This window comes from Macaca nemestrina, chromosome 1 (genome assembly GCF_043159975.1).
Source record: "Macaca nemestrina isolate mMacNem1 chromosome 1, mMacNem.hap1, whole genome shotgun sequence".
NCBI classification, from domain to species: domain Eukaryota; kingdom Metazoa; phylum Chordata; class Mammalia; order Primates; family Cercopithecidae; genus Macaca; species Macaca nemestrina.
In genome coordinates, this window is record NC_092125.1 from 103740498 (window position 1) to 103756316 (window position 15819).

Sequence of the window (15819 nt, forward strand, 5' to 3'; positions counted from 1 at the left end):
CTCCTGGCTCTGGGTTTGGGATTAGCTCATGGGATGGGGCTGATGAAATCCCAGGAAATTCAGTCCTTATTGGCTTTAGGCCCAGAGGCCTTCTCCAAACAGCAGAGAGGGTCGTACACAGGGCTCTTGTTCTGAGAGGAGAAAATGCCCCTCGGGAGAGCCCCCACCCCATACCACTTCCGTTGGGGAGCAGCATGAGAGAGGAGACTGGGCCTCCCATCCTGAGCCTGGATTAGGTAGGAAGGAGGAGTCTGTATTTATCTGGGTGGAGCCTGGAGTTTTCTTCCTAAATAGAGGGGCTTGGGAAGCTGAAATGCCCACATCCAGGAAGTCCTAGGAGGTCAGGATGGGGGCTTATCTTTCTCTCCCAGTCCTTCCTCTTTCTTCCTTCCCATTCTGGCTCTGCTGGTCATGGATCCTTCATCCAGCATCTCTCAGGAAGTATCTTTTTCTTCATTTCCAGCATTACCTCCATCTTCTCATGTCTTCTTTTTCTCTCTGCAGCTGCAGCCAGCTGGAAGGACATTCAGGTACCTGGGCAGGCTCCTCCCTGCGACGGACCTTCAGCTTCCTCTTGGGAATGACTGGAAAGGCCAAGGTAGGAGTCAGCTGGGGAAGCAGGAGGCTTGGGACCCACTGCCCTCCCCAGTTCCTTTTCTCCCATCCCACCATCGCCACCTCCCACCACTCCCCCTATTGGAAACTCAGAGCAATGGTTCCATTTTTTTATTTTTTTATTTTTTTTAAGAGGGGGGGGTCTCTGTCTCCCAGGCTGGAGTACAATGGCACGATCATAGCTCACTGCAGCCTCTAACTCTTGGGCCCAAGCAATCCTCTTGCCTTGGCCTCCCAAAGTGCAGGGATTACAGGTGTGAGCCACTGTGCCCAGCCAAATGCTTCAAATTTTAAGGGAACACATGCTATCTCTTCCAGCCTGTATCTCTGTGTCCCAGCAAATCACCTTTTCTCTGCTTTCCCCTACGCCTCCAGCTTAGCAGTCAGCTGTGGACAGCTGGAAGGGGAAAAGGGCCAGGAACCTCAGAAGCTGAGAAATGGCCTAGCCCTCCCTCTTTTCAGGCCTCACATAGCTGACAGGTGGGCAGCAGAAACCTCAACCATTGGACATAATAATGATAATAATTACAGCACTACTTTTTACTTCTTCATAGAGTATCAGGGTTTGCCAAGTGCTTTTACACTCATAATTTTATGGGTGGATACAGCAGCTGAAGGAGATGAAATCAGACCACAGGCAGAGTAGAAGCTGGGAAAGTATATGATTATGGAAGCACATGCATACCCGTACGTGTGCGGCCATGTGCTGTTCTGATCCCAGGAAGCAAAGGCACATTGTTCTCATCCTTATTACAAACCTTCGGGCTCTAGTGAAACCGGGAGCTCTGCCTACTCCTTGAATTCATTTCCACTTTCTTCATTTACTGTCAGAGTGAGCTGCCCCCCTTTTCCTCCCCTGGCCTCTCCAAGTATGCATGTGCTTTCCAACTTGGGGCGGCTTCTGAGTATTGAAAGAAACCCCAGGGAAGTCATCATCATATTCACCTTGAAGAGCCATGAGATTCTCACTAGTAAGTTTGCCTGGGCTCCTCCCAGCCCCACCCGCAGTGCCAGGGTTCTCCCCCTTCCAGCCTTTTTTGGCCAAGATTCCCTTTTCTCTGGGTGGGCTGGGAAGGTCAAAATGAAAGCAGGTCATGTTGTTAGCACCTTTCACCACAGGCCATGGGTGGGGAGTTGAGTCCGATGGAGGCATGAGACTGGGTGAGCCTCAGAAGAGGAGCAGCTGGAGAATCTGAAAGCTGATGGGAAGGGAGGGCAGGTGGGACAGTGAGGTTTCTCTCCCATGGGGGAACGGAGATCTTGAGGGAACAAAGCAAAAACAGAAACTTGGGGTCTGAGTCTCACCTTCCTACAGGCTGTCTCACTACAAGGTAGGGGAGTCTGCTAGTGGAATCACCCCCTTTTCTTGCCGTGGGAATGGTAGGGGAAGTCAGTACTGCCCAGGGGCCATCCAGATCCCAGTTAGTCTGTGTTTGTCCACCCTTGCCCTAACAGTCTGATGGAGGGTTGAGTAACCTGGTGAAGGGGAATGAGGGCAGAGACTTTGGAGCCCAGATGGGGAACAGGGAAGCGCCAGAGTGAGTCAGGACATTGCCTCGCTCAGCCTTTCCTCCCCACGTCTGTGGTCTTGTCTTCCTTTGTTTCCCTCTCTGCCATCTCCTGGTCCATCTTCTTTCCACCTTCATGAATATGTGGGCCTGCTTCATTTAATCTCTTTCTCCATAAGCAGTAAACATCAGGGGGTGGGGCTGGAGAGAAGCTCAGTCAAGCAGTGAGAAAAGGAAGTGGCTTAGTCCCTCCTACTTGAGTGGCATTGCACACTTGATGAAACACTTTCCAGGGGTCAGCTCATTTAATTCTTATAACAATTCTGGCAAAGATAAGTATTTCAATCTCAATTCTACAGACAAATACTTAAAGGTTAGTTACTTTGCCCAAGATCTCACAGCTCATAAGAGGTGGTGCCATATTAGAAACCCAGGGCTTTGGCTCTGTATTGCCTCTGTTTCTCTCAATAGCCCTAACACAACAGTTCATTCCCTCTCATCCTTTCCTTCTTCCAGCTTCTGGCTGGATGGCCACTTAAGGCAATTTGGCCTTAATCACCTCTTCCCAGAATATACAAGGTCCAGACCAATAGAAGAAAGAAGAAAAACAAATCACCTTGGGACAGTGTAGACCTTGGGCTTGGGTATCCCCAGGAGACCCATCTTTTCACCAACTGGCCAAGACTTTGGCAACCAGGTTCTTCCCTGGGACCTCCTCCCTATCCCTGAAATGGGAGGGACACATTTCGTCAAGTTAAATGGGCTAAAGAAGGTGGTGGCTATTTTTAGATCCTGGTATAAATGTTTGTTGTTGTGTATCTAAAAAAATTATTTCTGAAAATCCAGAAGATATCACTGGATAGGAGTAGAGGGGAGGCTGGAATGAAGAAGGGGCTTGGAAAAGCGGGGCAGGTGACACCAAGGGGAAGGGAAAAGTGTTCATTGTTCAAGAGGATATAGAAAATGGAAACTGAGTCAAGCTGCAGGCCAAGCTCACTAAACACAAGTGTTTTTAAAGGCAGAACACTTTTCTTTACCCTGTCCCTAGTCCCTTTCCTTGCTATTCATCTCCTAAGGGGAAGAAGAGGGCACAGGGTGAGGGGTAGGGTAACAGCAGGGGGATGGAAAGTAGACTGAAGGTTGGGGTGGGAGACAGAAAAGGGTTTGAGGGTCGGGTCCTCTTCTTTCATAGAGACCTTCTTAGTTGAGTTGAGGGACCGTGAGGTCCCTTGGAAAACCCCAGGGTTCAAATTCTACGTTTCCTGGGTACCCAGGCTGGAGTGTGGCCCTTTAAGATTCTATCCATAGCTTGCAGCACTCTACTGCCCCAGGCCTGGGAGAGAAGCTGAGGTCCCACCCCAGATCTTGTCTCTGGGCCTCCTGTGGGTGGAGCCTTGAGGCCAAGATTCTAGCCTCTGGCTGTCTGTTTTTAAATTTAGTACATTCCTGAGTCTTGGCTGCCCACCTCCGGGGAGGTGAGTCTGGAGTTCTGGGGCCAGGAGCCTCAGGACTCTTGGTTTGGGGGAGTTCCTACGCCCTCCCTGTAGGTAGGTATCCTTGGCAGGTGCAAGCCGGGAAGAACCAGCTATGGCCCTGGGAAAGTCCTTCCTGCTTTCTAATTTTCATCTAGCCTGAACTGGGCATGGTTTATTTCCTCTCCCTTTTTCCTGGTCTTTGCTATTTAAGGATCCTAAACAGGGGAATGGGTGAAGAAAGAGGTGAAAAAGGAGTTGCTAGGCAGGAGGGGAAGCTGGAGGGGCAGTGTAGGGGTAGTGCTGGGGGTGAGGAGCCTAACCAGCTCAGCCAGTGGTGAGGCAGTGGAGCCCAAAAATAGTGGCAGAGGCTAAAATTGGCACCTATGAGAGTGCTGAGTTGGGCTTGAAACCTGCAGCCTGGCCCCACTGCTGAGCCAGGGCAGGGAGCTGCTGGATCTGGGTTGGGTCTCCCCTCCCTCCCTTCTTCTCCCATGCCCTTTGGGGCCAGAATCAGGCAGGACCCTGTTAACGGAAGGCTCTGTCCCAGGCCTCTCTGTGCTTCTAGTTTCTCCTGAGAAACGGGAGACCCTGAGAGGCAGAAATGAACTTCATTGTAAGTGATCATAGTTAAACTGGAGGAGGAATTGTCCCAATAGCAGGAAACTCACCCAAAGTGGCGGCTGGCTCAGGCTGGGGAAAAGGGTCCAGAGAGATGAATGCCCCACCTTACCCTGCTTCTTGTGGAGAGGCTGGTTGGGCCCTAACTTTCTTTGACTAGGGCAGGCTGGTTTCTGGTCTTTCAGTTTCGGCTTAACTTGCAACAGAGAGAACTGGAGTTAGACACATGGAAGGCCTTCGGTAAAAGTGGAGAATCCCAACCTAGTCCCCCAAAGTAGCTGGCAGAGGCGGAGCTAGGAGGAGGATGGGCAGAGTGGGGTCCGGAAGGCCCCAGAAGGGTGGGGCAATTGGGAGAATTCTCTTCTCTCTATTCTTCGACCTCTGCGAGTGAATCCTACCCTTCCCGTGTACTGGTGTACTGAAGACCCAGCGTTTAGTTCTTCTCTGATTTCCTCTCTCTCTGGCCACACCTGCCCCAATCGTAAAAGGGGGTCAGTCTGCTCAGGCCTGCTTTGATGGGACCCCCAAGGCCAGGAAGGAACTGGTCTTGGGTTCTCCAGGAGCTGGAGGCGGATGGAATCCTCCTGCCTGCGGGTCTTTAAAGACTGAGGTAACGCAGTGGGGGAGGGAGAAAAGGAGGGGGAGGGGAGAAGGGAAGAAGGGGAAGGGAGAGGGGAAAGGGCCGACCTGGGTCCGGCTAGGGCTGCCGGGCTGGGTTTTAGGAAAAGCAGGGCTAAGAGGCGGGTATCTGGGGCTAGAGGGCGCCCCCAGGCGCTGGAGGGGAAATGGGCAGTGGGGCCCCTCAAACCTGTCCTAGGACCCTCGTACCTCTCCGAGCTGCCCCCACACAAACCCTGGCGTCCCGTCCTGCGCTCCGGCACCCCGCCCTCCCTCCGCTCCGCCTCCCCCCTTCCTGAGCTTGGGCGGGGGAGGAGACTAGGGTTTGAGGAACTGGTGCTGGGTGCCGGGCGAGGGGAGTCAGACTTCCTGTCCCCGAGACCAACGCGTGCGGGCCGGACCCCTCCCCCCGCCCTCCCCCCAGAGTAGCCGGACGCCGGGGTCCGCGCCGTGTCCTCCCTGGTCCCCCAGTCCGATTATGTCTCGGATCGAATCCCTCACGCGGGCACGGATCGACCGGAGCAAAGAGCTGGCGAGCAAGGTGGGCTCGGAAACCCCTCTCCCTCCGCCGCTGTCCTCGGGGGCTCCCCGAACCTCGGCACCCGCGGTGCATCCTCTGTCTCCCCGTCTGCTTTCTGGGCGCCAAAATCGGGCGGAGCGGTGGATCGGCAAGCGGCGGGACGGGGTGGGTGGGGACTGCGAGCAAGTGGGTAAGGGTGGGGGGAGCGGCAGACGCGACGGTGCTGGGATCCCGGGAGGGAGCGGAGCGGACCTGGGCTTGGTCGCCTCGGAGCCGGCGGGACCGAGTGCTTTAGGCCGCTTGAAAGAAAGTTGCTCCGGTAAGGGACGGAGCGGGAAGAGGGAGGTGTGTGTCCCGGGGGTGGGGGCGGTGGAAGCTCCGGCACCTCCTCTCCCCCCCGGCCCTACCGGCTTGGCCTTGGCGTAGCGACCCCCCTCAACCCCCAGTCGCTGGCTTGGTCGTTCCCCCTTTGTCCCCGCCATCCGGCGGAGGGGACGGGAGGGGGTGGTTTCCCGGCTTCCTCCTACCACCACCACCACCTCTCCAAGACAAAAGTCAGCTCCTCCTCTCCTCGCAAATGGACTTTCCAGCTGTGATTCAGTTCTCCCCTCTGGGTGGGCGGGTGGTTGGGGTCGGGACGGCCGAGGGACGGCTTACTTCCCCCAAGCCATCACCTCTAGGTGAAGGGAGCAGAGGTCTTTGTGTAGCTGGGATCCTTTCCTCCATCCTTAGCACTTCTGCCTGGAACATAGGGCCTCCATCCCTATCTGCCCCGCCAGCCTCCTAGCTCCTCTTTCTCCCAACCTGAAACCCTTAGGCTGACCCACCTGGCACTATGCATTGTGTTCCCTGACCTTCCTCCTCCTCCCCCAGCTCTCTCATTCTCTCATCTGCTCGTCTTGGGGTCCCTTCACCTAGCATTTCATGAGTCTGGGTGTATAGTTATCCACACTCCTCCCCCATCATGACCTCTTGGCCACTCCTCTCCAAGTACCCTTTATCCCTGCCTTTGTACCAGCCCCATTCCCAAGTGCCCTGACCTTTCCACACCCAGACCCCAGGAAATGACGAAGCTGACTTGCAGGTGAATAAGTCAGAGCTGAAAGGAAGGTGGTGCCTACAGACAGCACCTCCCAGCTCCTTTAGGGCCCCCCCGCACTGTACCCATTATCAGAAAGGCCAGGTCCCAGCCCAGAGCTGGTTTAATCTCTGGCTTCTCTCCGACCTGAGTGCCCTCCCCTGGTGCCAGCCTATGCTGATCACCGTCTTCAGCCAAGGGAGCAGTACCCCTCTGGAGTCCTTAAGTGTGATGGAAAGCCCTCCCCTCCACCTCCCTGCTGGTTCCTAGCCAGGCTACCTGTCTTGATCCTAAACTGGGAGAAACAGAGGTTCCATCCTGGGTTGGGGGTGGAGGGCCAGGGAAGGCAGCTTTAAAAAGACTTTCTTTCCGGGGTTGGGATTAGATTTTGCTATCCGGAAAGCAACGGGGGATTTGAGTAGGGCCTAAGACAAACAGAGGGCCAGGGTGAGGTGGCTGAAGTGTGGTGGAACAGTGGGGTGGCAGACAGGCTCTTCACAGCCCTGCGCCAGGCCAGGCCCCAGCTCCAAAGTCTGTTTATTTTTTCAACCGTTTGAGCTGAGACCCTGGAGTAGAGCCAAGGGGGGCGGGAGAGGTTTTTTGAAACCACGGAAATTTGGTTCCACCCTAAAAAGGAAAGCCATGGGGGAGCCGGTTGGGGGAAGACCTGGCTAGGGGGGTATAGAGAGAGGTTCTGGGGGGGCAGGTAGATACTGGGATCCCTTTGCCATTATTGTGGGGAGCTGGGAGGTCAGACACCTGGGTGTTCATGCTGTTTTTGTTTTTTTGGTGGTGGGGGGACTGGCTCTTTCTACCGTGGGGGCTGGCTGTGTGGGGTGGGTAATTTGGGAATCTGGCTGGCAGCGGGGAGTGGGGGGCTGAGTGGGTGGATCTGAGAGGGCAAAGAGACCACAGGAGGAGGGTGGTTGTCAGTTTGGGCTGGTCGGAAGGGGAGGGCCACCTCCGGAAAACTGTGGTTACAGAAGGGGGAGTTGGTTCTTAGCCAACAAACCCTGGATCCCCTCTCCCCCCTCCCCCCAGCACACCAGCTGTCTCCTTTCTTTTTATACTGTGGTGGGAAGTAGAGGGGCACCCGCTGGAAAAGACATTATTTGAGGAAGATGGTCTCCCCTGCTACCTCCTTGGGGGGATGGGTCACAGCTAAGCCCTAACACCTCAGCCCTTCCCCATTCCTTGCCTCATTCCCTGGGAGCTCCTCCTAGGAGGAGGAATGTAAGTTTAACCTGCCCCTTTCTCTGTCCCATACTCACAGGATCTCTCTGTGTAGCCCCCTCCATGCTTCCTTTTTCTTTCCACTCCATTTCTGTTCTCCCAGGCTGTCTTCAGTCCTCCACCTCCTCAGTTCTCTCTACTCTACTTCCTACCTCCACAAGCCCCAGACCTCACAGGTCCCCCTTTCTCTCTTTAGCCCCCTGTTCTTCTCTTTCTCCTTTCCCAAACCCCAACCATCATATCCCTTAGAACAAAGGGTCCTTTTCTGCCAAGCAGGGACCAGAGGTCTAGGGATGGCTGTGGAGGCTGGGGGTCCCCCTTGGAATCTCTGTGGTGGGCAGGTGGAGTGGGGAGTGTGCAGAGCGACTATTTCTTTGTTCTGAGGAATGGAGAGGTGGCCGGCTTTGTGTGCAGGACTAGGAGTGCAGCGGAGAGGAGGGTTGGGGGAGCCCAGGAGGGAGCTAAGAGGGCTGACGGTGTTGGAGGAGAGTGGAAGAATAGGGGGTCCTCCTGGTGGTTGAGGCTTCTGGGGACATAGACAAAAATTCTAGGGGTCATGGAGGTTAGGGAGAGAGTTGAGGGGGAGGGGAGAAGTGAGGATGGGGGAAGGGAGTCTAAAGCTTAGGGAAGTCACTGAGTGACTTGCAGGAGGTTAGACAGGGCCTAGAGAAGGACCTGCTGAGGCCGACCAGAGGAGTTACAGTGGGGTCTGATCTCAGCCACTCTGGCTGTGGAATTTCACCTTGGAATCAAGGAGGGGACAGATGTGAATGTGTGCATCCCCTGTGTGCATCTTACTGGTGTGCTGGTGTGTCAGTGTGTTTGTCTGCCTGCCTGCCCTCCTAAGTCTGTGCCCAGATGCTCTGGGCCACTGTTTTGAACAGTGGTCAGCAAAGTAGGGGTTCGTGCTCTCTGGCCATGAGAAAGTAGCTTCATCCTTAGCTTCAGTTTCTGGTTGGAAGTATCGTCTAGGAGCTGAGTGAGCGGATTGGTCAGGATTTCTGAAACTGGTAAGAGAAAAGGCTGAGAGGAGCTGGCTGGACCCTTCCGGGTTTGTTTATGTCTCCTTGGGAGAGGGTGGGGGTGGGGTTGCAGGCAGCAGCTGCCCCCCTCCCAACCCAGCCGGCCTGCCCTGTGCCAGGAGGGCAGGGAGTCCTGGCACAGCTATTGTTCACTTGCACAAATGCCTGTCTGTTTGCATTGCTACCCCCCTCTCTCTCTTTCTGCTTGTCTCTCTCTCCTGGCCTGACAGGTGTGGCCGGGTAGGGGGCAGGCTGGGGTCCAGGATGCTTGGGTCTCAGGGTCCCTAACCTGATTTATTCCCTGTGGCCCTTAGCACCCCTCTTCTGTTTCACCCGTACCCACGCCCATTGCCAGTGTCTCATCTTCATTCACTAAGCAGGCATTTATTAAGTGCCTTTGTGTGTGCAGTGATGTCTTTCTGTGTTGTTTCTGGCTTTGGCATTAGTGTTTCCATTTGGCTGCCTTCCCCTCAGCCTCCTGTCTTCATCTTGTCCCGGGAAGCTCATAAAGGAGCAGGGCCTGGCTGAGACCACCCCAAGCCCTCTTCTCAGTCCCACTGCCAGCAATCCCTCACCTCTTCATTTCCCAGCCCTATAGCTCCTCCTCCAGGACTTAGTGCCCTTCATAGCCAACGGCACCTCTGCTGTCCAGAGGCTGAGCCACAGGTGACTCGAATCCCAGTAGAACACTCCACGGGCTCTCTGGTCGCTATTACAGAGGGTGTGGACAGAGGTGTAACCACCTTGGGGAAGGGGCTGCTGCCAGGTGCAGCTGGAGGAGAGGTGATTCTGAGTACTCTGTGACTCTCCCAGAAGTCTTGATTTGGACATACCTGAGAGAGAAGCAAAGGCAGATGAGAGAGCTGGGCACGGTGACTCGCACCCGTAATCCTAGCATTTTGGAAGACCAAGGCAGCCGGATCGCATGAGCTCAGGAGTTTGAGACAAGCCTGGGCAACATAGTGAGCCCTCATCTCTACAAAACTACTAAGTTTTAAAAATCTATTATTACAAAAAGAAAAAGATGAGCGCTTAGGGCCTGCTTGGAGAAGCTCTACCTCGCCTGGGTAGATCTGCCTGGCCTTGCTGCCTGCTGGGAGCACAGGAAGCCAAAGTCCTAGCCTTGGCATTGCCTTCCCCTCCATGTACGTCACTGTTTCCTCATCCCTTAGCCTGGGAGACAAAGTGGAGAGAAGAGGCTGGAGTGCAGTGGCGCCATCTCGGCTCACTGCAAGCTCTGCCTTCTGGGTTCACGCCATTCTCCTGCCTCAGCCTCCTGAGTAGCTGGGACTACAGGCGCCCGCCACCACGCCTGGCTAATTTTTTGTATTTTTAGTAGAGACTGGGTTTCACCATGTTGGCCAGGATGGTCTCGATCTCCTGACCTCGTGATCCACCCACCTCAGCCTCCCAAAGTGGCTGGGATTACAGGCGTGAGCCACTGCGCCCGGCCTCTTTTTTTCTTTTTTTTTTGAGACGGAGTCTCACTCTGTTGCCCAGGCTGGAGTGCAGTTGCGTGATCTTGGCTCGCCGTAACCTCTACCTCCCGGGTTCAAGCAATTCTGCCTCAGCCTCCTAAGTTGTTGGGATTACAGGCACTCACCACCACACCCGGCCAATTTTTGTATTTTTCATAGAGATGGGGTTTTCGTAGAGATGGGGTTTTGACCTGACTGAGGCTGGTCTCAAACCCTTGACCTCAAGTGATCTGCCTGCCTCGGCCTCCCAAAGTGTTAGGATTACAGGCGTGAGCCACTGCACCCAGCCCGGCCCCATCTTTCTTTCCCGAAAGTGACTGAGATCTGGGATGACAGTGGAAGGAAATTTGGGGTTGGTCTTCTGACTTCCAGAGGAAACCCTCAGGGTCTAAACTCAAAGGAAATAGGAGAGAATGGCTTAGAGCCCTTCAGGAGGAGGGAGAAAGGAGAAACAAGAAGAGACAGAAGGTTTTAAAGCTCTGATAAGGAAGGAAGAGGATTCCCAGAGTAGGAGCCAGCGTGCTGCTGAGACCCCATGTCTTGGTCTCTATACATCCTTTCTTGCTTCTTTGCTTCCTTCCTTTTCTTTCATTTTGAGACATGTATTGGGTGCCTATTGTATACCAGGTATTGTGGTAAGGGCTGTCATGTTCTTTTTTTTTTTTTTTTTTTTTTTTTTTTGAGACGGAGTCTCACGCTGTTGCCCAGGCTGGAGTGCAGTGGCGCGATCTCGGCTCACTGCAAGCTCCGCCTCCCGGGTTCACGCCATTCTCCTGCCTCAGCCTCCTGAGTAGCTAGGACTACAGGCGCCCGCCACCGCGACCGGCTAATTTTTTGTATTTTTAGTAGAGACGGGGTTTCACTGTGGTCTCGATCTCCTGACCTTGTGATCCGCCCGCCTCGGCCTCCCAAAGTGCTGGGATTACAGGCTTGAGCCACCGCGCCCGGCCTCATGTTCTTTCTTTATCCTTGATGTAGCAGTAGTGTGGATGAAGGTGTGTAGCAAGAAGGACTTCCCATGGGATTTGTGAGAAAGAGACAGAATGACTCTAGGGCTGAGCGTGGTGATTCACACCTGTAATTCCAGCACTTTGGGGAGGCCGGGGCAGGAGGATCACTTGATCCCAGGAGTTCGAGACCAGCCTGGGCAACATAGCAAGACCCTGTCTCTACAAAAAAAATTTTTTTTAAATTAGCTGAGCATTATGATGCATGCCTGTGGTCCCAGCTATTTGGAGGGCTGAGATGGAAGGATCACTTGAGCCTGGGAGATCAAGGCTGCAGTGAGCCATGATCATGCCAATGCACTCCAGTCCGAGCAACAGAGTGAGACCCTGTCTCAAAACAAAAAAAAAAAAAAAAGAAAAAGAAAAAAAAAATGTCTCTAGATGCTGGAGAGCAAAAGACTGAACCAAGCAGGAAGGGCCTCTGAGCATTGGAGTGGGTGTTACAGATTGTGGAGCAATGGGCCCTTTTTCTTGGTGAATGGATTGGGTCTTGGAGGTAAAGGGCTGTCCTACTTGAGCGTGGGTAAATGGGAGACCAATGTGATTATCTTAAGAATACCTGGAAAAGAGTAGGACAAAGAACCAAACAAGCCCACTCACTCCACCTCTAGAGCAGGCACCACTGGTAAGCAGGCCCTGTGTCCTTCCATCCTCAGAAGCCCGAGCCCTGGGGCGGGCACAGGCAACCTCCGGGACAATAGCACTAGGCAGTGCCAGGGCCGCTTGCTGCTGGGCAGTGCCCGTGTTGGGATGTGCTGCTGCTGTGGCTGTTGCCCGCTGCTGGCCCACCTAGAGCAGGGGTCACTTCGAGAGAGGGTGAGTGTTGGGAGATGGAGGAGGCAGGGCCCAGAGTACCAGGGCTGTCTGTGGAACATTGATGCCAGAGAGGGGAAGGGCCACTAGAGACCCTGTTCTCTGGCTCCCCCAGTCCTCTCCCTCCATTTGCCACTCCATCTGAGCTGGTCGAACAGATGAGTGTTTGTGGATGCCACAGGGGGAGGGTGGAGGGCAAAGGGCAGAGGTAAGGTGTGGAAGAGGGTACTTGTAGCGGCACTGGGGCAGAGCTGCAGCACTGCCCATTCTGGAGTGACCTTGGTCCAGTCATGTTGTTTTTTTCATACTGTTTTCAGCTTGCTTGCTTTTACTTACGTTTTTATTTTTATTTTTTATAGAGATGGGTCTCGCTGTGTTGCTCAGGCTGTTCTCAAACTCCTGGCCTCAAGTGATCCTCCCATCTCAGCCCCACAAAGTGCTGGGATTACAGGTGTGAGCCACCTCGCCGGCCTCTTGCCTTTAATTCAAATGTGATATGTGCTCAAACTTTTGGTTTTTGTTGTATAGAAGGATGGGAGGGCAGGAGAGGAGGAGAAAAGGGAAAATGTATGGCAGTGGGAAGAGATATTTGGACTTGGTATTTGAGGTCCTGTGAGGTTATTATTCAAAGGTGAATTTGAACTTCTTTTTTTTTTTTTGAGACAGAGTCTCACTCTGTGGCCCAGGCTGGAGTGCAGTGGCCCAATCTCAACCCACTGCAGCTTCCAACCTCCCCGGTTCAAGCGATTCTCCTGCCTCAGCCTCCCAAGTAGCTGGGATTACGGGTGCCCGCCACCACGCCCAGCTAATTTTTTGTATTTTTAGTAGAAACAGGGTTTCACCATGTTGGCCAGGCTGGTCTCAAACTCCTGACCTCGGGTGATCCACCTGCTTCGGCCTCCCAAAGTGCTGGGATTATGGGATTACAGGTGTGAGCCACCACACCCAACCTGAATTCGAACTTCTAAAGAGCTTAATTTGGCACAAGATAGGTGGAGGTTAGACCAAAGGGAGCATTTTCTAGTGGTCCAGGCAGGTACGTATCAGAATAGAAAAAAGGAGGCCAGAACAGTTTAGAGGTTTGAGTTCGAGGCTAGAGGCAGCTCAACTTCCTGAATAAGCCTAGGTAGAGGAGCAGTTGGCCTGCGTGAGGAGGAGGGGAAGAGAGGCTGTGGGCGGGAGAGGAGAACAGTGGCGGAGAAGCAAGGCTGAGAAAGGGAAGGCAGAGCGGGAGGAGCCCAGGAGGGAGACCCTGGGAGGAGAAGAGAGGACATGGAGAGACCATGAGACAGGAGGAGGATGCGAACAATAGATGATTGGGGATGAGGAGGATGCATAAGGGGAGAAGGGATTGACCCCAAGACCTCTGGGCTCTGGACATCATCAGGCAAACCTGGAGCTTGAGAGGAGAAGCAGGAAAGAGAAGGATCTTGGGCCACCAGGAAGCTCTGAGACCCTAGGCACTGTAGCCCCATGCCCTCTGTCCCTGCACTGTTGACTCAGCCCCTCCGCACTTCCCCTTTCTACCCTTTTCTGCCCCAAGCACCAGGGCCGTGCATCTCTTCCCCTCCTCCACCTCTCAGCTGCTAGCGTGGCCTCGGCTGAGTCAGTACTGGTCTCCTAGAGTCCGGGCTGAGTGCTTCCCGCTGAGCTGTAATCCTCTGTCCCCAGCCCAGGTCCTCTGACTTGGGGCTTCCGGATCTGGCAGATCTGGATCCCTCAGCCATCTGGATCCTGCTCTTTGATTTCTGAGAGCCTGAGAAACCTTGGAGGGAGTGGTCTTCTCAGCTTCTAGTCCTGCTCTAAGAGGGGAGGGAAAATCCAGAGATCGGAGGTCATAACTGAGGAAGGTCCTAGAATAGTGGGAAGAGTGATATCCCCCTCTTCTCACCTTCTTAGGCTTTTTGGGAATCGCAGGGGCTTAAAGAGGGACAGATAGGAGGTCAGGGAGAGTGACTTGACTTGCAGAGGCAGGGGCACTGGGGGAAATGGGAGACAGCAGAGTTGGGAAACGCTGGCTCAGAGGCTCTGAGGAAGGTGTGCACCATCTCTGCGGAGACCAACACTGAAGGATGAAGGGTAGATGTCAGAAAGGACTTCCTAGGATGGGAGAGACCAGTTGGGTGAGGAGCAATTGAGGAAACTCTCCTAGGTTTTAACTCTGGAGAGTAGTATGAGAGGGATAAAAGTTAGACTGCAGGAGAGATTTTCCGCTGGAAGCAACCGAGATGGCTGGCTGAGCTTACTTACTTAAAGATTCCAGAGTGGAAGAGTGACCCAAAGGCAGCTGCCCTCACCTTAAGGTTAGTAGGGGACATGCTGCCTCCCAGACAGGCCCTGTGTGTTGAGGCTGAAGGTTGGTGAAAAGAGTTAGAGGTCTGGGATCCTGATCCCTGGGTTGAGGGTGGCAGGGGAGGCATTCTGCCCCCTTCAGCCAATCTAATAAGGGGATCTCCTGCCCCCCCACTGTGACTGCCACAGAGACAGCGGCTCCAACACTGGTTGTCATGGTTATAAGAGGAGCTAACTCCCATAGATTGGAAAGCGCTGGTGAGCTGGCACCCTCCGCTTCGCCTGCTCTCCCCTCCTCTCTGCGCATCTTCCCCCTAGCACAGAGAGGAGAGTACAGCAGCTCGGGGGCGAGCAGAGCTAGGGCTGGGAAGGTGGAGTGAGGACGCAGAGACCTAGAGCCAGGGAGATGAGTGGCAACAGGAGGCAGCCCAGCCGCAGGGGCCAGGTAGGTCAGGGACCCAGAACCCATCCGGGCTGGCTGCCCCAGAGCCTGGCCTGGTCATTCCTGGACAGCTGCCTCTGACACTCAGTTGCAGGCTCTGCTTTAGGAACTGGTGTCTTTCCAGCATCCTCAGGCTGGCATTTCTTCCTTGCCTCCCCCCAGCCTGTCTCTCTGGACTTCAGGCACCCCGGCATTTTCCAGCCTCACTTCCTCTCCCTCTCATCCCTTCCACAGACCCGGGAAAAGGAGAAGATGAAGGAAGCCAAGGATGCCCGCTATACCAATGGGCACCTCTTCACCACCATCTCAGTTTCAGGCATGACCATGTGCTATGCCTGTAACAAGAGCATCACAGCCAAGGAAGCCCTCATCTGCCCAAGTAAGTTGTTTGGACCCTGAGAGTCACCCAGACTCAGTGCCCACTGACCCTGATCTTTTCATCTGTTTTTTCTGCCTGGATCTATGAGGGTCACTCTTCTCTCTGATCTCCGGCTGGGCACAAATGCCAGGGCCAGATGCTTGATCCCTTGCTCCCTGTCCTCACACTGAGGGGTGGTGGCTGTTGGAATATGGCATAAACCGGACTATCTGGGAATGTGGGGGAGGGGAGGCTGAGCTGGCTCCTCTTGCAGCTGTCATCCACCAGGCACCCCCTTGCTCCCCGAACAGCTGCTAAGGGTTAGGGGAACTGATTGGAAAAGGAGCAGGAATGTTGTATGTGTGGAGGGGGTGGGGTGGGGGTGATAGAGGAACTGGGTGGAAAGCTGCCAGCCTTGCAGCTGGCTCTGCCCATCTTGCGGGCAGAGCTGGGCATTCAGGACTTCACAGTCCCCTTGCCCCTTTCTTTCTATTGACTATGGTCAATAGAAATCTCTGCTGTTTCAAGCAGAAGATGGGATTAGGAGCCTTCATCTCAAATTTCTAGTGAGAAAGAGGGAATGTAGCAGGGCTGTGTGCATTGGGGGGCAGGGGTTAGAATTCCTGCCCTTCATCCACATCTGAGTGTGGCCCTGTCTTTAGGGAGTATAAGCCAGGAATTCTTTCCTTCCCCAGTATACAGAGGGCTCCTGCTGCCCCCTCTCCCTCAGTTCCTCCTGAAG

The 15819-nt window shown here is 54.2% G+C and overlaps 1 protein-coding gene and 2 long non-coding RNA genes across 17 annotated transcripts in view; 1 reads left to right on the plus strand and 2 right to left on the minus strand.

Annotated features, from left to right (window-relative positions):
- The window catches only part of LOC105498267 (Rho/Rac guanine nucleotide exchange factor 2), a 70234-nt gene that overhangs the window by 32021 nt on the left and 22394 nt on the right, over positions 1-15819 (plus strand). For 4 of the 13 annotated variants that reach the window (XM_071083775.1, XM_071083771.1, XM_071083765.1 and 1 more), the window contains 2 exons: positions 505-598; positions 14954-15098. In XM_071083775.1, the coding sequence (XP_070939876.1) occupies positions 505-598; positions 14954-15098 (239 nt within the window). Of the gene's footprint in view, positions 1-108; positions 237-346; positions 599-4708; positions 4827-5188; positions 5376-5560; positions 5674-14353; positions 14723-14953; positions 15099-15819 lie in introns of those variants that run through there. The other 9 variants (XM_071083798.1, XM_071083812.1, XM_071083796.1 and 6 more) reach the window with 8 other exon arrangements.
- Positions 472-4401, minus strand: LOC105498029 (uncharacterized). Of its 3 annotated transcripts, none has more exons than XR_011616233.1 (4): positions 4267-4401; positions 2740-2848; positions 1723-1814; positions 479-584 (listed from the first exon to the last, which is right to left on the minus strand). It is a non-coding gene; the product is annotated as an uncharacterized lncRNA (long non-coding RNA). The 3 variants fall into 3 exon arrangements; XR_003021789.2 differs by having other exon boundaries at positions 1723-2324; XR_011616232.1 differs by lacking the exon at positions 1723-1814 and having other exon boundaries at positions 472-584.
- LOC139359797 (uncharacterized) lies at positions 9385-14394 on the minus strand. The gene is made up of 3 exons (XR_011616235.1): positions 14283-14394; positions 13562-13787; positions 9385-9520 (listed from the first exon to the last, which is right to left on the minus strand). It is a non-coding gene; the product is annotated as an uncharacterized lncRNA (long non-coding RNA).